This window comes from Molossus molossus, unplaced genomic scaffold (assembly GCF_014108415.1).
Source record: "Molossus molossus isolate mMolMol1 unplaced genomic scaffold, mMolMol1.p scaffold_m16_p_10, whole genome shotgun sequence".
In the NCBI taxonomy this organism is placed as follows: Eukaryota; Metazoa; Chordata; class Mammalia; order Chiroptera; family Molossidae; genus Molossus; species Molossus molossus.
Genome location: NW_023425345.1, coordinates 104864368 through 104884060, shown reverse-complemented (window position 1 = coordinate 104884060; position 19693 = coordinate 104864368). Strand labels below are relative to the sequence as shown.

The window sequence follows — 19693 nt, the reverse complement described above, 5'->3', positions numbered from 1 at the left end:
ACTCCTCTTCTAGTTTCTACTGAATCCTTCTGGAGCTTGTATTCCTCTAATCTTTTCATTCTAACATCTTTATTTCTTAACTAGTCTATTTCCCCTTTCCGTAATGCTGTTTCTCTCTTCAGCAGTTTTACCTGCAATTTAATCTAAACTTTGTTCAAGTGCCTTTTTCCCTCCATTTAAATTCCAGTTGGTTCATTTTGTTCATCCAGTGTCATTGCCCTCTCACATTTTGCTTCGTTCTTTTACATCTTCTGTTTTCTAAACATTTTTGTGTGACAGAGCTTCCACTTGATGTTCTATTCCTGGAGTCTGTCAAGACTGGTGACTCACTGATAAATAATACCATGTGTTTTATAATAATTCTGCATTGTTTATTGTTTGTTTTTACTGAGAGTACTTCATTTGCTAAAAGTGCACAAAACAAACGCCAACAGAAAATTTGGATCTCCCTATTCTATATAATATTGTGTACAGCATCTGTTGGAAAAATGGCTGCATAGGCATGGCTTATTTTATGCCCCATTATAAATAAAAAGAAACCTTTTGTCCTGGCCAGTTTGGCTCAGCAGCTAGAGCATCAGCCTGCAGACCAATGAGCTGCAGGTTCGACTCCAGTCAAGGACACATACCTCAGTTGCGTTCCTCCCTGGCCCTGGGCTGGGGTCATGCAGGAGGCAACCAGTCAATGTGTATCTCTCTCTCCCACTCTTCCTCTTTTTCCCTCCCACTCTATCGGAACAAAAATGAAAAAATATCCTCGGGTGAGCATTAAAAAATAAATAAAAATAAACCTTTTTATTCAAAAGTATATAAAATCTGGAACTCCACATCCATAGAGGGCATGTGATTTGGAGCAGAAATGCACTGGCTGAATTTCGTCTTAGCTTGTCAATATTCTGCTCCTCCATATTTCTGTATTTCATAAGGTCAATCAAATCCAGTGAGCTCCAAAACTCTTCAGCAATTAAAATGAGCTGCTTACTCATAGGTTTAATAAAAATGGTTAGCTTTTAAAACATAAAAAGGCAAAATGTCAAAACAATTTTTAAATTGTACAGCAAGAAAATAAAGTTTAAAAATATATATATATTCTTTACTCAATGACGACTTTTCATAACACAGGTATATAATAGTTTTTATTTTGACAGCTGTTTTAAGTATTTTTCATTTTTTCCTCCCTACAGAAAAACACACATCTGTATTGGGTAAATCTGATATTAGGACACAAATATCTTTTCAGGTCAGTCTTTCTGAGGTGACATTCACCAACAATCCCTTGGGTAATTTACATGCTTCTGTCACTGAAAAAGGGGATTGACCTCAATCATTTGATTAAAAAACAAATCAGATCACATCAAACGTGTTTTACCCCCACACCAGCTATCACAGTATATAGGCCTCTAGCTCTAAAAACAGAGTTCTGGATTTGTAAATTTTCTTCAGACTTCAGAACACAGGTATTCCCAACCCTGAATCATCTTCTAGGAGAGCTTTAGAATATAAGAAATCTGGCATCAGCTCAGCTCTCTCACCGATTTCTTGATGGGAGCAGATAGTAACCACGGTGTCTTCGAATACTTCATTCATATCTTCTAACTGGCTCCAGAAGGACATCACCACAGCTTCAAAGATGGGCTCAGCGTCTTCCTCCAGTGGACCCAAACAGCGTGCTTCACTCCAGTTCTCACATGCATGTAGTCCTTGTTCTGTCCTTTTAAGTCTTCTAATTTTGGCTGGCCTAACGAAGAGATCTGCATCTGAGGATTATGTCAAGAGCGGGTTCAGAATCACGTTCAGACCCAGGTTCCTGAGTCTGCTCGCCCGTGGGCCAGCTGTTCTTCCGCAGGACCGTGGAAGTGAGCGGTGGTGCTGGCAGGGTTCAGGAGTCCGAATCCCGGTGCCAGTCTTATTTAGCCACGTATTACCAGACTTTCAGCTTCTACTCGTTTCTTGTGAAGTGGGGGTTGTCCTTCTTATTCCTTACTGAGGAGCTGTTGCTGCTGCTACTTCCACTGTTCACAGACATTGTTATTTTCTCTTCTGGTGACTAACACATTTCTATAAAAGATGAGTATAAGCCATACGCCTTCCCTCCTTTCCATCATCTGCTCCATAAGGATTTTTTTCTAGGTATGAATGAACAGTCCTTTGGTCCTGTCAAAAAAATTTAGAAGAAAATTCTCTTAGTACTTCCAGGAAAGCCAGATTAAGAGGTGGACATTCTGTCCTTTCTGATTTTGGCGTTTAAAGACAAATTCTATATAATTTTTGTGAAGTGTGGCAACTGAGTCTCATGTCTTGATTTTTTGGTCCAGTCCAAAGGTATAGGCAAAGTGACATGCCAATTCTTTAATGCCAATGACGAAGGCAAATATCCTGTCTAGGTTGGGACCCTGCTCTTAAACAAGGTCATTAAACAACTGCCATAAATCGAGAATGAGGGTCTTGGCACACTTAATGTTATCAATCTGCCTCACGTTACTCATGTTTCCTTGATTTTATCATCATAGTCATTGTAATACTTCATGTAGTGTTTAAAGATGTCTGAAGCTGCTTGCATGTCAACAATATCATAAATGATAAGTTTGCTGAAGGCAGCAAGTTGATGTCTTCTTTTAGGTAAAGACTCAATTTTATTTGCTTCATTTTTTCATCACCCTCCATACTCTGGTTCTCCTCATCTTGGTCAATGAAAACATGATCCATCACAAAACTAAGGAGTTCAGATTGGAGTTCAATATCTGGATTAAACACCAAAAGCTGAAGGCCCTCCCTGCCACCTGTAATTAATTGGTGGCTAAAAATCACCAAAAGATGATTTTTTCACAGAGTAACATGAAAGCGTTCAAGAAAGAAAAACCAGCATCATAATGAGATTCCCATTTGGACTTTTCTTTCCCCTCCTCTTTGCTAATGCTTCTTCTGCTTGTGGGTCATGTCTGCTAAACAACTTTTGTGAAAGAATTCTCCAGCTGCCACAGCAACAGGATGATGTGCTGAGTACATCAAGTGGTAAACATTTTCAGTCTTCATTGGAAAGAGCTTCTTCTATGAAATATCAGAGCAACCAATCAAATAGCTTTCACAGCAACATCATATTCCTTATCAAATGTCATTGACACAATGCAATCCTTGAATTAGTTTGTGAATAGCTCCAATTTGGGGAATAATTCTCTATTGGCATATAGATTCTAGAACTTTCAAAAATGCAGCCTGACTTCTCCTTGCCTGTCATGAAGAGTCCAGCCAACATATTTTAGTTAACTGTCATTTAGGAAGGCATCACTATACATTTTCATCCATACTACAGTTTCTTTAATACAAATGGCTCTAATCTCAGCAATAGCATCACAGTATCTAAGAACAAATATACCCTTAAAAAGAGAGTTCATCATATTTTTTTATTTCATCCTGATTTTCTTGTACCTCTTTGTGTTTCTAAAGTAGTGACTGTAAGCATTCATTATCTCTTTTCCCAATGGTTTTATTTCTTTCAACTTCACATTGTCTCTGTGTATTATCCTGATGAATTCTGAGGTTTTTTTTGTTTGTTTGTTTTTTTATCCTCACTCGAGGACATTTTCCATTTTTCTGCTTGGATAGAGTGGGAGGGAAAGAGAGGAAGAGAGAGAGAGAGAGAAACATTGACGTGAAAGGGACACATCGAGTGGCTGCCACCCGCACGACCAACCAGGGCCAGGGACAAACTGCAACCAAGGTACGCAACCTTAGCAGGACCACAGGCCGACGCTCTAACCGCTGAGCCAAACTGGCCAGGGCTGAATTCTGAGGTTTAAGGCAACAGTCACCAAAGTAGTCATGAGCTTCATGGCAGCAAGGGTGCTTGTATGCCTAAAAACTGACCTGGGAGTCCAATAAACCAGTCAAAAGGGAGACACTGTGTCCATCATATGCTCATCATAAATTATGCTATACTAACACTGTCAAATCAGGACTCCAATAAATTCACAAATTTTTCCAGAGATCCAGGCATGATAAGCAGATGACCACCCCTGTTTTCATCAAATTCTTCAGTCATTTTTCTGATAATTTCTGCATTCTGCAAATTTCGAAACATCTCTATTCTCACAGTATACCTCGACATCCAGAACAATGGATAAAAAAGTTGATTAAATTCAGAAGTTCAATGTTTCTGTTTGTGTGAGCTCTTCCACAGCTTCAACTCTCCTGTTCTCTCCAGGAGATTTTCAAGGTTACTTATTCATGGATGGAAGCTGGACAAGATGACCCCTTTTTCCTTTTCCTTTGACCTTTGTTTCTTCAAGTTCGCTGCCAGCGTCAGAATGAGCAGTAGTTTCATTAGTTGAATCCTGTAACACTCGTAACTGTGAAGTAGTAATTGTGGAGACATGTTTCCACAATGGAGCAAAAGAATCAAGTGCTGAACTACTCAAAACTTTAAAAATAACTTCAAAGGCAATCCTCAGCTACCTATCTGGGCACTGGGCCATTGACCTACACAAGCCAGAGGCACAGATGCAAACTTGGGTCCAGACAGCCCTCTGCGGGCCACGGTACATACTACCTTGCTGACAGGCTCAGAAAAGGGGGGTGGAGCTGGGGACCCATGGCAAGAAAAGTGTGCAAACTCTTTCCAGTGGGGATTGCACACACGCCAATAATTTTGCACTGCGAAGAGACAGAAGTCCATGGGAAACCCTCAAAACCTGGATTGAGAACAACACCTCTAGAGCAGTCTGCACTTGCTGCTCTCAGGTGCTCCGGGGAATACTGCAGGCTAAAACTATTTTTTTTTGTTGTTGTTCAGGTAGAGCGGGAGGGAGAGAGAGGAACAGAGAGAGAGAGAGAAACATCGATGTGAAAGGGACACATCGAGTGGCTGCCACCCGCACGACCGACCAGGGCCGGGGACAAACTGCAACCGAGGTACGCGCCCTTAGCGGGAACCGAACCCGGGTCTCTCAGGACCGCAGGCCGACGCTCCAACCGCTGAGCCAAACCGGCCAGGGCCTAAAACTATTTTTTATGTTACATATTTTTAGGAAAGATTTTACCCCTTCCCAGAAACCACGGAAAAACTTCCTTCTAGGTCAGTAAATGGGTTGATTCAGTCTACCTCTTCACTGGGAGTATCACTCTCTGGAGGAACCAGACTGATGAGAGTTCCCACTCTAACTCCAACAAGGGCCTAAGGCCTCACTTTCTGTCCCCATGTGGGTTATTTAAATCCACAAATAACAAATGTCCCCAGGACAACACAATATCAGCTCAATAGTCAAATGCACTGGTTTTTATATCACTTTCATATTTACCTGCAGATATTTCTCTTACATTCTTGCAAGTTCAGTTACATTTTTTAAAATGTTTTATTCAGTTTTTTAGTTTTTTTTTATTGACATGATTTTAAGTTTATCTGTTCTACCATATTATCAAAACCCAAAATGAAACTGTAACATTACAAATAATTATTCCTTGTCCAAAACTCAACAATTAAGACAACCATTTGCTTTTACTATTATTATTGATTGATTTGAAAGAGAGAAAGGAAGGGGGGTGAAACATCGACATGTTGTCCTACTTATTTACGCATTTGATTCTTGTACGTGCCCTGACTGGGAATCAAACCTGAAACCCCGGCATACAGGGATGATGCTCAAACTATCTGAGCTACCCAGTCAGGGCCCCATTTGTTATTTTTAACCAACCAGCTCCCATTCCTCCAAATTTTGCTTCACCCTTCTCTCACAGCCCATGTTTGACTAGTTGACTCTAACAAGGGTGGGGAATGTAGCTCAGACTGAAATTAATCAGCAGACATCTTACCCTGGCCTGGGGATGGAAGCTGAGTCCTATTAAAACAAAGCAAAAGAATGGTTTGAATAGAGAACAAGGTCTATGGGGCTTTCCTGTAGAGCAGAAATAAAAGGCTGTTAGCCAAGGGACTTGATGGGAAGGGCTAAACACAGAGCAACCACAATGGGGAGAAGTGTGACCTGTAACCAACACTGAGCTAATACTAAGGACGTAATGCTGAGCCCAGGAGGCAGAGACACTAGATCCTAGTCTCAAACCACTGGAGTCACCAGAGTTCTTGATTTTCCAGTACCATGATTTTTCAGTTCCATGACCCAATATATTTGCTTTCTTACCTAAGCCACTCGAGCTGCGTTTGTTAACAGAAAGCATTCTTAATGACATGGAATTTCACCAGTGTTCAAATTCAAATTTCAGTAATGAAAACAAAATTGTACTTGCTTACCTGGATAACCAATTCCTTTGGCATTTGCATAGGGAACCCCAGAAGAACCAGGACTATAAACAGGATTCATGACTTTAGGAACTAAAAAAAAAAATTAATTTAGTCAATCACTATTGTTCTCAGGTGTTTCTCCAGCATCAGTCTCAAAATAGTAGGTAGCAAGAGTCCTTCCTCTCCTTTACATAAACAAGGCATCTCATGCTGCTGCTAACCAACAGTGAACAGAAAAGCAATAACAAAGTCCTAATAGGCAAACACCAGGATACTGTAAACTTTCCTTTACAACTGCTTCGGTCCATCAGAAGATAAGGGAAAAAAAATGTTCTTTATGTCCCTGCTTAAAACGGGGGGGGGGGGGGGGGGGGGCGCTCTGAAAATAACCTAAATGTCCTTATAACAAAAAAGAATAGTTAAGTTACAGATCGACCCACAACATGAAATATCATGCAGCTGCTTTTATAAATGTTAAGTAGAAAAAAGAAGGGTATGATACTACATATGCAACATGATCTCAAATCTACACCTAGATGTACAAGCATGGCAACCCCAGAACAAACAGAAAAAGTCTAGAAGTAAATTTTTAAAAATGAAGAGTAACTGTCTCTAGATGGGGTGGATTTAGTATTCTTTTTGCATTTTTCTCTATTTCTTAACTACCTTGTTAAATATGCATATATTTCCTAACAAAATTAGCTACAGTCCAGCAACTCTATTACCCATTCAGTGTTCTAGCATTCACAATCTTTTTTTCCTAAAAAGTCCAAGAACTTGCACAGCTACAATCATGATTTTATCCCTTCCCCAATAGAAATGATTATCCTTAATATCTCCAGCAAGCTCCTCTGGATTTTATTACCCAATGTATTTTTAAAGTGTTAGCTTAATTAAGACTGTTCAGTATTCTCATCAAGTAAGCCATTCACTGATTTATGTGGTAGTTAAGGCTTAAGGCAAACTTACATGTAACAATAAAAACAGCATGGGAAGGGGGAAGGGGTGAAAGTGGGCAACAGGTAGTTCATGGGAATTCTCTGTACTTTCTACTTAGTTTTGCGACCCTAAAAATGCTCTAAAAAATAAGGTCTATTTAAAAAATAAAAATACATAAAATGTGTAGGGTTGGAGTTTGGTGGATGAACAAGTAATCTTGAGGTATGCATTCCCATGGCCTGGCCAGCCAAGGATCAAAGTATACATGGGAATAGATAAGGTATGTAAGAATATGGGCTGGAATGCCACCCGGAATGAAAAGTATATGTGTGAATAGATAAGGTATGCATGAACTGGGTTTGGAAAGCCACCCTGAGAGTGACAATGGGTGCTTTGCCCCAGCGTGAATGTGTTTGTTATGATGTATCTCTGCTGAAAACAGAGAGACAGGAAATAAGCTGGGCTTGGCTCTATGGTCAGCAGAGATGCAATCTCAAGGACTTAATTACCTAAAACACCATGTGTCCTAGGGAATCACTTTGCAAATAAATTGAGCTGCCTCCAGAGATCTGGAGCATTTGTTCCCTTGCGATGCTCCCTCTCACTCCAAGCAGTATCTGCTTGTAGTTCATTGTGTTGTGACGACCCTCGGCAGGCCAAGAAAATCGGCCAAGTGGTGACACCGACGTGACTCAAATACGCAGCAATATGATTTGACGTGACCAGCAATGTGACGATATGTGAAAGGTAATTAGTGATCTGGATCAAAAGTAAAAGTATGCTCGAGTTATTTCAAGTCAGCGGCACCTGGCTTGGGACAGCTGCTCGCATATCTAGTGTAGTGAGGGGTTTTCCAGTAAGACAGCGTGGGGGTGGGATTTCCTAAAGATCAGCAACTTTATGTGTGAGTCTTACAATAGCTGCTGAAAGCAGCTCAATGCTCCGCATCAGAGCGGAAGCTCCCGCAGCTTCTGAGGAGCACTGCCCATGTTCCCTAAGGAGGGCACACTGGATTCTGATGTGTGGTTCAAAGTGGGGGAAACCTTTAGGGTGCGCAAGGATTTGGGGTGTAATCTTTCTGTCTCCATCCTTCTTTTTTGGCGACTGGTATTTACAGCATTGCAGCCAATAACTAAGGAAATCAGTCCTAGCAGTGTGGTGATTCCAATCTCCCCCCTTGGAAGAGATTCTGGTGTCAGCCTCCCCACCCCCCACCCCATGGTCATTAAACGAGGAAAATTTTCCCTCTCCTCCTCCACCTTTTGTGGAGGATTCCACAGCCTCTCCAAACCCAGCTATGGAGGGCTGTTTTAGAGAGGCCAGGAAAGCTGGGGATTTGGGCATTTTCCCAGCTATAATACAGCCAGGTCAGCAATCTGTGCATGAATGTTTGCCCTATCAGGTTTTTAAATAATTCAGGTAAAGCATTATGGAAAGTGGTTTACAAAGTTCCTTTACTGTAGGAATATTAGAGGGAGTAGCTAGTAGTTATCAGATGGCTCCCTGGGATTGGGTAGCGTTCATAAAAACAGCTGGGCCAATTCACCGTGTGGAAGTTAGAGTATTAGGAGGGAGCCGCCCAACAGGGAATGGAGAATCTTGGGGCAGGGATTCCTATTGGGCAAAGAAACTATTTAGAACCCCGAGTGCAGGTAAGGCAAGATGCTAGATTGTTTCGTAAGGCCTCAGATTTGGTTACTAAAGCTTGGCAAAGGGTTCCAGAGTTTGGAGAAAGGTCAGGCTCTTTTGCTACAGTTAGACAAGAAACACAGAAATCTTATGTCATTCGTTAATCAGTTGCAAGCAGCAGTAAGTAGACAGGTTGATAATCAGAAGTAGCAGATACAATGTTATTAAAGTTAGCTTATGAGAATGCTAATGTACATTGTCAGGCTGTACTTGCTCCTTTGTAGGGAATAACCTCAAAGATAGGGAAATGTATAAAAACATGTCAGAATGTAGGGACAGAAGTGCACAGGTCCAGAGCATTAGCTGCTGATCTCAGGACATTGCAAATTAGAGGATTCAAAAAAGGACAACAAGGGTCCAAATTAGGTTTCAATTGTGGAAAGCCAGGTCATTTTCAGAAGGAATGTAGAAAAAGAAAGGTTGGAATCAGTGCCATTCCTACTAAGTCTTGATGTGGCAAAGGGCTGTATTGGTGTAAGTCTAAATTTATCAAAACAGGAAATTCCTTATTGGGAAACGAGAGAAGGGGCTTGAGACCCGGAGCCCCAACAGCTCCCTGGGTCTCTCAGCCTCAGGCTTTCCTCAGTCAATCAAGTGGAGGGTTGGAGACCTCCAAGTATCAACAGTGGTAAGTGCTGGCCTGGACCTTATCAGTACCACATAATTAACCCTTAAGGAGTCTGATGTTACTTATCTAGCTCCTCCTGCTGGAGTTTATGGCCCCTTGCCTGAGGGAAAGATGGGTTTAGTGATTGGAAGATCTAGTTTAACAATGAAAGAAATTCAAGTGATACCAGGGATAATTGACTCAGATTTCGAAGAAGGAATTAAAATAATGCTTAAGGAGCCCTGGCCAGTTTTCTCAGTGGTTAGAGCTTCAGCCCATGGACCAGAGAGACCCGGGTTTGGTTCCCACTGGGGGCATGTACATCGGTTGCAGTTTGTCCTCAGCCCCCAATTGGGATCATGTGGGTGGCGACCACTCGATGTGTCTCTCTCACATTGATGTTTCTCTCTCTCTCCCTCCCTCTTTCCCTCCAGCTCTATCTGAAGATAAGTGCAAAAATGTCCTCAGGCTTTCACGTGTTAACACCAGGAACCAGAATAGCTCAACTCCTTTTGTTACCATACTGGGTCCCTAGAGCCACTTCCAGGATAAGAGGAAATGCAGAATTGGGGGCACTGGTCAGAGTGATATTTTCTGGATGGCTGCTATTAACACCAAATTGCCCTTACTCTCCATTAATATACAAGGGCAACTATTTTCAGGATTAGTGGGTACAGGGGTAGACTCTTCTATTATAACAACTAGGGAATGACCTGAAAAATGGCCTAAAGCCCCAGTACCCCTGCTAGTAACAGCAGTGGGAGGAGCTCAGGCTCCTCAACACAGTACTCGCTCCCTTTCCTGTACAGGCCCAGATGGACAAAGAGGAGGGGTTCAACCTCATGTCATGGAGTCTCCTCTAAATTTGTGGGGAAGGGATCTTCTCTCTCAATGGGGAATGGTTATTAAAACTCAGCCTTTTGGCTAGGGATCACTGGTAAAATTCCTCCTTTCATTGGCCTGGAAAACAACAGCCACTATGGGTTGATTAGTGGCCCTTAAAAGGGGAAAAATTATTACAAGCAAACAAATTAATAAAAAAAAAATTAGAAACAGGTCATACAGAACCTTCAGTTAGTCCCTGGAATACCCCCATTATTGTTATTCCTAAAAAAGGTGGTAAATGGAGATTATTTCATGATTTGAAGGCAATCGATGCTGTTTTGGAACCCATGGGAGCACTACAACCTGGGCTCTCCAGTCCCACAGTGATTCCTGAAAAATGGCCTGTAACTGCTATAGATCATATGGATTGTTTTTTCACTATCCCTTTAGTCCTTACAGATCAAGAGACATTCGCTTTTTCTGTTCCTTCCATTAACAATAGTAAACCAATGTAATGGTTTCAATAAAAGATACTACCCCAAGGAATGATAAAGAGTCCAACAATCTGTCAATAGTATTTGCATCATGCTATTGATCCAGTAAGAAAACTATTTCTTGCCGTTTATCTGTATCATTATATGGATGATATTTTGTCAGCTGCCTCTACCCCAAAAGACTTAAATCAGGCCTATGTAATGCTTCAGGAGACTTTGAAAGAGGCAGGATTACAAATTGCTCCAGACAAGGTACAGCAATTAGAACCTTAGCAATCCTTAGGGTGGATATTAGGGGCAAGAACTATTTGCCCCCAGAAACTTACCATTCCAATAAAAGTAAAAACTTTAAATGAATTATAAAAATTATTGGGAGCCATCAGTTAGCTTCGACCTATGCTTGGTATCACTACTCAGCAGTTAACTCATTTATTTAATACCCTCATGGGTGATCCAGCACTAAATTCACCTAGAACTCTATCTATAAGGACGAAGCAAGAACTTAGAGAAATATCTACTCAAATACAAACCCAACAAGCTCATCATTGGTCATTAAAGGACACTATTCGGCTATTTGTATATCCACCTGCACCATCCTACAGCATTAATAGGACAATTAACACCTGAAATAAAATATCTTGAATGGATCCTTCTCCCAACTACCCCATCTAAAACAATAACTCCATTTGTCAAACAGTTACCAAATCTAATAGCCAAAGATAGAAAAAGAACACAAGAACTGATAGGGTATGACCCTCAGACTCTACATTTGCCTCTTACTCAGGAACAATTTACCACTTTGATTTCCCAGGCAATGGACTTTCAAGTAGCTCCATTAGACTTCACTGGGGAAAGTAATTACTCTCTTCCAGCAAATAAATTATTGCAAAATATTCCTCAATTACACCTTAACATGGTGCAAAAAAAGTCAGTAATACCCCATTACCTGGGGCTAAAACTGTATTCATTAATGGATCAGGTAAGTCTCACAGAGCAGGTGTAGCCTGGAAAGAAAATGAGGAATGGAGAAATATTAGCAGCCTTGAGCTTGGGTCAACTCAGTGTGCTGAATTACGGGCTGCAATATTAGCTCTTCAGCAATTTACAGAAAAGCCCTTAAATATAGTTAAAGTGTTACAAAAAATAGATCAAGCCTATATTAAACCTTTAGCTGATCAGCATCTATTAACCTTATTTTTGTCTCTCCAAACTTTAATAGACCAACGAATTCATCCTACTTTTAAAACCCACATTTGATCTCATTCCATGCTCCCCGGAACTTTAACACGAGGAAATCAGCAGGTGGATGTCATTGTAGCAGCAACTCATGCATTTCAGCAAGTGAAGAGTTCGCATGACTTTTGTCACCAGAATGCTCGAGCACTCATGGAAACCTTGCATTTGACCCTCTCGCAAGCTCAAGATATTATTAAGGCTTGCCTAGACTGCCAACTTTCCAGAGGGACTTCAACACCAGCAAGAGTCAATCCTCGGGGTTTAACCCCAAATGCCTTATGGCAAACAGATAGATGTAACATATATTCCATCATTTGGTCGATTTCAGTGGGCACATGTTACTGCTGATACTCATTCCAATTTCCTGCATGCAACCGTTGCTACCTGAGAAAAAGCCAAAGACGTTAAGCATCACTGGCTGTCCTGTTTTGCACATATGGGTGTATCACTAGAAATTAAAACAGATAATGTGCCAGCCTATACATCTCAAAGCATTAAATTATTTCTTCAACAGTGGGGCATTGGACATAGAACTGACATCCCCTATAACCCTACAGGGCAAGCTATTGTTGAACATGCTCATTCTACTTTAAAATTAATTACAAAACAAAAAGAAGGGGAATATGAGTGAACCCTCTACAAATCAACTTTCTCTAGCAATCTATACCCTTAATTTTTAAAATCGGGATCACTTTGGCACTATAGCTGCAGCGTGACATTTTCAACAAAAGGCTTCCGTCATAGGGCCCAAGCCTTTATGAAGTATAGAGATCCACAGCAGAGGCCCAAATGGCAGGGCCCTGCAGTTACTGGCATGGGGGGGCAAGGGTATGCTTGTGTTTTGTCTCCTACAGGTCCCAAGTGGCTTGTGGCTCCATGGATAAGACCTTACCATGAATAGGAAGGACCTGCCTTCAACCCAGTTCCTCAGAGGGCACAGCTCACCTTGGATGCTAATCATAAAACTCATGCTTGGTCTCAGGGCCCCTCTTGAAATTTTCCTGGGGTTACTTGGGGAAGCCTTAAGCAGCTGCAGCAACATTCTGAGGAAGTACTAGCTAGAGTAAGGGCTCCTCTACCCCGGAGAATATTTTTTGGCTTACTTATCTATAGTCTCCACACAGTCTGGGGTAGGTATTTTATGCTGCTTGTTTATATTATTGAGCCCTGTAGCAGCAGAACAACATTTATATTGGGCTCATATTATGGACCTCTGTTTATTCCACCCTGTCGCTTGGTGGGATACAGAGGCCCTGTTATCTAGCAATAACACTTGCTGGACAGGAGGACTTGGCTTCCCACAGATGGACCGCTATAAGAGAATGAGAATTGGTTCCAGGCCAATGCCACTGCTTCATTTTTATCAGAGCTACCCCCCCTTTGTTTGTCCATCCATGAAACCCCTGGCTGTGTTCCATACAGTGGCATTTGTACTATAAGCCAGCCACATCGGGACAGACTGCTAACTGTACCTTTATCATGGGAACTGGGGTTAGAGCACAGACACTCTCTCTCAAAATTCCAAACCCCTGTGTCCATCCCCACCTGTGCTACGTTTCAAAGAACCAACCTTGAGTCCCTGGCCCCACACTGGAAGCCTTGCTGCTTGAGAGGACGGTCCACAGCTAGCCCAAATTTGAGCCTTATTATTGAGGACTGGGGTCTTCAAGGACATTTGTCCAGCAATCATCATGAGTTAAACTTTTTCACACCCTCCAGTGCCTCTATTTCATGGACCAATGGAGGTCTCTCAGGACCTGTTCTCAGGGCTAGCTCTAAAAATCATACTGGCCCCTGGCACACAGGAATTTGGAGACTGGGTTTGCCTTTCTTTATGAGGTATATATCTCATGGAAATTATATTCATAGTAGCAATTTTACATTGACTACTAATCATACTGATTCTGTAATGACTTGCACCTCTCACTCGTATGTTCTTGGCTGCCTCTTCTTTAACTATCTCTGAAAGTAGTAATAGATTTAACATTTCTGTTAATCAACCTTATTATCTAAGCTGCATTACTAATGAAAATATTACTATTCTTAGTATTACTAGCATTATTCCCATGCGCCGTAAAGCAGAAATATGGATACCAGTAAACCTTACTCACCCATGGGAAGGTGAATCTGGCCTAGCACAATTAGCTGAAGCATTTAGACACCCTTGTAAAAGGAGGTTTATTGGGTGGCTTATAGCATTCATAATTTCAGCTATAGTCATCGCTGCTACTGCAGATGTTTCAGTCACGGCCTTAACAGAATCGGTCCAAACGGCACATACAGTGGCTAAAGTAATGACCAATGTTACTAAAGCTATGACTTCCCAGACAGGGACTGATGAAGGAATCCTAGCTCGATTAGACGTCTTAGAGCAGCGGTTCTCAACCTGTAGGTCGCGACCCCTTTGAGGGTCGAATGACCCTTTCATAGGAGTTGCCTAAGACATAACAGTAGTAAAATTACAGTTATGAAGTAGCAATGAAAATAATTTTATGGTTGGGGGTCACCACAACATGAGGAACTATATTAAAGGGTCACAGCATTAGGAAAGTTGAGAACCACTGCCTTAGAGGCAGCTGTATTATGGCCAGGAGAGCGTGAAGAGGCCTTAGACACTCACTTCTCTGTGACTGGGAATTTAGTCATAATATGTGTGTAACTGCATTGCCTTGGAATGCCACCTCCCACAATTAGCAACACTTACAAGGAGCTTTTGCTGGCAAGCTGCCAATCTAAAAAAGACTCTGGAAACACAGTTAGCAGATATACAACAACTTGATCAACAGAATGTTTTAAAGGTAATCTCAGATAATGGCCAATGGCTCAATCCAAAGCATTGGTTTGAGGTTTTCAACCTTAGAATTTGGATGTTTACTGTTATTGGTTGTTTTCTTGTTTGTGTTGGCCTCATAGCACTCTGAGGACTCTGGCAAATGGTGTCCTCTATGCAGACTAAAAAGTGAGTGATGACACTGCTGACCACTGTAGTCATGGTGATTCCTCAACTTCAAGAAAACAAAAAAGGGGGAGATGTAGGGTTGGGTGTTTGGTGGATGAACAAAATGTAACCTTGAGGTATGCAGCCTGACCAGCCAAGGATCAACGTATGCATGTGAACAGATAAGGTATGTGTGAATTGTGTTTGAAAAGCCATCCTGGCAGTGACAATGGGCGATTTGCCCAAGCATGAATGTGTTTATGATGTATCTCTTCTGAAAACAGAGAGAGACAGGAAATATGCTGGGCTTGGCTGTATGGTCAGCAGAGATGCGATCTCAAGGACTTAATTACCTAAAACACCATGTGACCTAGGAAACCACTTTGCCAATAAATTGGACTGCATCCAGAGATCTGGAGCATCTGCTCCCTTGTAATGCTCCCCCTCACTCCAAGCAGTGTCTTATAGTTCATTGCAATGCGACAACCCCCAGCAGGAAGAGTCAGCAAAATGCACGTGCATTTACTTGTTTAACCTTTCCCACCACATCCCTAACTAGAATGTAGCCCAATGCAGGTAGGGAAAAGGGACTTGGGCCTACTTACTGTAGTACTTCCAGCACAAATAACAATGTCTGCCACAAAAGACGTGCAACTACTTGCTGACTTTCTCAAAAACACATGCACCTCAAAACTATAATATCAAATTATATTATAAAGACAAAATACAAAAATGAACTACTTGAAATCTTCAGCTCACCTGACTCATTTAGAATATTCACAACCAAGCAGTTCAATATGCAAAAAGAATATACTTGGTCATATCCTTAACCTTTGTAACAAGTTCTAATCCAAATGGAATAAACTGGGGGCATCAGTGACTAGGACATTCACTACTTGAATAATTAATTGTTTAATTTTTTTAAACTTCTAAACCAAAGGCAGATGCCAAATCTGCCATGACAGCTACAACCAGAGCTAAGAGGTAAGCACAGATCCATGCTGCCCAGCAGACCTTCTGCAGTGATGCAGGTATTCTCTGTCTGTGCTGTCCAATATGGTAGCCATTAGCTAAAAGAACCTACTGAGCACCCTGAAAAAAGGTGGCTAGTGTAAGATCTATGTTGTGGTTTTATTAAATTTCAGTTTCAATTTCCTCACATGTGTCTAAGGGTTACCACAATTGAACAGCACAGGTCTACAGAATAAAGAGAAAATAAGGATAGGAAGATATATTATAAGCAATCAGGAGAATCAATTGTGAATTTTTACCCCACGGTTTAAGAATGAGCAAACTGACAACTGCCAATCCCTATTATCCTGCACTTTTAATCCATTCTTGGCAGATCTACAACATAAGAATTGTGGAGTCCCTCACATACTTCATCTACTTTTCTGGTTCAACTATCACATCTCAAGAAGTGAATATTTCCCAAAACTCTATTTCTCTATTCTGTTCCAACATAATTATATTTTCTTAATTGAGCAGAGCACTATGCAAAGGCTATAGGGAAAACAAGAAAGCAAATCAGTCCCTGTTCTGAGTTTACAATCTAGAAAAATGCTGTCCAAAAAAACTTTCTACGAAGATGGAAATGTGTCTGCTCTGTCCACACATTGAAGCCACTAATGGCTACTGAACACTTCAAATGTGGCCAGCACAACAAAGGAACTGCATCTTAGTTTAACTTTAAGTTTTAATTAAATGGTCACCTGTAGGTGATAGCTACTGTATTGGACAACACAGGTCTATAAGACCAGATGATACAGGGCAAAGAGTATTAAGAGCCATAAAAGAATAAAGTGTTCTGAGAGTTGAGTTGGGGAGAAGAGAAATGGCCAGGGAAAACCTGACTATAGAGGAGGTATTTCCAATAATCTCTAAGTAGCAGTTAAGATTCCCAAAAACCGATAGAAGTGAGAAAATGCAAGATGCATTTTAGGAATATTGGGCAACAGGGCTTGTTTGAAGCTTAGACTACATGTAGGAAGTCAGCAAATGATTATGGACACATAGGTTAGGTTAGAACCATCATGTGGAAACTCTTAAATGTGGGGCTAAGCAGGAGATATCATGTAGTAGGCAATGAAGTTCATGAATAGCATAGCAATTAAAAATTCCATTCCTAGGTGAAAATTGTAAAGAGAAGTAAAAACATAAAACCACTCAAAAACTTGTATACAAATGTTTATCAAACCATTATTCACAATGGCCAACTATTGTAAACAACTCAAAGGCTCTCCTTCCAAGATGACCTGATTTATAGTCTAAACCAATAATAAAAACGTACTCTACATTTGCTGCTAAAAAATTTATAAAATTGCATTTGAATTCTAAATACCATTAATTTCAAACTACCCAGAGATTACCTTTCCTGAAAACACCTTTACTTCTTAGAAGCTAATAATGTTTCCTAAAGTGATTAAAAAGTCTTAATGAACTAAAAATTCCAGGTAAGAAAACATGGTAACAGAATTAGAAACATGTTGCAGTTTCCTCTCCAATTCAAAAGGGCTTGCACCACGTAATACAAAGACAAAGTCGATGAACACATGTCAAACAGCTCCGTAAGTTACTTGTTCAAATGAGTTTCCTGCCCCAGCCGGTGTGGCTCAGTTGGTGGGAGCATTGTCCCACACATCAAAAGGTGGCAGGTTCAACTTCTGGTCAGGATGGCAGCGTGAGTAAATGCGGTTATCACCTCCTCCCACAACCACATCAAAATAACAACTATAGAACCATCATTTAGAACCACCTGAAATCAAGCTGAATGGAAGTCTTACAACTACGAAATTAAAGAAGCAGCCACATGCAGACTGGTAGGAGGGGCAGAGGAACAAACAGGCTGGTCCCACACCTACATGTGGCAAGTAAAATCCAGAGGGACACTTCAGCTGGGAAGGTCCTCCTTAAGGAGGGATCCCCAACTCACACCAGGCACCCAGTTTAGGGTTCTAGTACCATGAAGAGAAGTCCCCATCACTTCTGGCTATAAAAACCAGTGGGAACTGAGCCTGAGGGAGGCTGAGGATGCTGGAGCCCCAGGCAGCTCCTCTTAAAGGGCTCACACACAGATTTACTCAGACTTACACCCTCTGGGTTCCAGGATGGGGGAGGCAGCTTGAAGGGCACCAGAGACATATGGGTAAGAACTGAGTTGTTTGGCATCGGTGAGAGCTGGAGAGGCAGTTTTCTCGCAGACAGACATGCTGGAGGAGGCGGTTGTTTCTTTGGTGAGCCCTTCTCCCACGGGTCTGGCAGACAGGCACCATATCTGAGACTCCAGCAACCTGGTTCACACTGTTTGACCCACCCTGGTGATGCTCTGAGGCCCTGCCCCAACCAACTTTTGGGCCCACACAAGCTATTTCCAGTGGTTTTACCATAGGCCCCAGAGTCAACACACCCAAGGAACAGCTTCAGATCACACTGAAGCACTACCACCCAACCACCTTCAAAAGCGACACACTCAAGGGGTGGGCTCAGAGGGTACCAGAGCCCTGCTGAAGTAAGTCTTGCTCTGTGTGGTGGGCCCCTGCACAGCTGATCCTCCAAGGTGGTCAGAGGTCAGTGGTCAGAAACAATCCTTGCAGCTGATCAGCCCAAGTAAATGCCTACCATTGATATGACAACAGCAATAAGACTCAATTACAACAGAAGAGGGTATAGTCCTTATGGGAGGTATACCTCGAGGGCCCAGCTGGGGTGATCAGGGAGGCTGTGCCACTGGACCCTACAGGACACCTACTACAATACGCCACCTTACCAAGCCTAGGAGACATAGCAGCTCTGCCTCATACCTAGAAATAAACACAGCGAGGGAGCCAAAAGGAGGAGACAAAAAAATATGCCCCAAATGAAAGAACAGAACAAAACTCCAGGAAAAGAACTAAACAAAATGGAAATAAACAATCTAACACGGTGGTTCTCAACCTTCCTAATGCCACAACCCTTTAATACAGTTCCTTATGTTGTGGTGACCCCCAACCATAAAATTATTTTCGTTGCTACTTCATAACTGTAATTTTGCTACTGTTATGTCTTAGGCAACCCCTGTAAAAGGGTCATTCAACCCCTAGAGGGATAGCGACCCACAGGTTGAGAACCTCTGACAGACGAAGAGTTCAAAACACTAGTTATAAGGATGCTCAAGGAACTTAGTGAGGACCATAAGCATAAAAAGGACCAGTCAGAAATGAAGAATGCACTAATTGAAATAAAGAATAATTTACAGGGAATCAATAGTAGAGTAGGTTGAGCCAAGAAGCAAACCATCAATTTGGAATATAAGGAATCAAAAAAAGCCCAATCAGAACAGCAGAAAGAAAAAAGAATCCCCCAAAATGAGGATAGTGTAAGGAGTCTTTGGGACAACTTCAAGCATACCAACATTTGCATTGTGGGGGTACCAGAAGAAGAGAAAAAGAGCAAGAAATTGAAAACCTATTTGAAAAAATAATGATAGAAAACTTCCCTAACTTGATAAAAGAAAAAGACTCACAAGTCCAGGAAGCGGAGTCCCAAAAAAGACAAGCCAAAGAGGAACACACAAAGACACATCATAATTAAAACACAAAAGGTAAAAGACAAAGAGAGAATCTTCAAAGCAGCAAGCAAAAAGCAGTTAATTACCTGCAAGGGAGCTCCCATAAGACTGTCAGCTGATTTCTCAAAAGAAACTTTGCAGGCCAGAAGGGAGTGGCAAGAAATATTCAAAGTGATGAAAAGCAAGG

The 19693-nt window shown here is 41.5% G+C and overlaps 1 protein-coding gene across 17 annotated transcripts in view; it reads right to left on the bottom strand.

The window, feature by feature from the left end:
• The window catches only part of FAM168B (family with sequence similarity 168 member B), a 92783-nt gene that overhangs the window by 69349 nt on the left and 3741 nt on the right, over nucleotides 1-19693 (bottom strand). For 2 of the 17 annotated variants that reach the window (XM_036250867.1, XM_036250866.1), the window contains exons 2-3: nucleotides 6242-6322; nucleotides 1533-1757 (exon numbers count right to left, since the gene is read on the bottom strand). In XM_036250867.1, coding sequence (XP_036106760.1) covers nucleotides 1533-1757; nucleotides 6242-6311 — 295 coding nt within the window. In that variant the 5' untranslated portion in view covers nucleotides 6312-6322. Of the gene's footprint in view, nucleotides 1-1532; nucleotides 2155-6241; nucleotides 6323-7680; nucleotides 7702-11732; nucleotides 11791-12024; nucleotides 14126-19693 lie in introns of those variants that run through there. The other 15 variants (XM_036250877.1, XM_036250876.1, XM_036250862.1 and 12 more) reach the window with 14 other exon arrangements.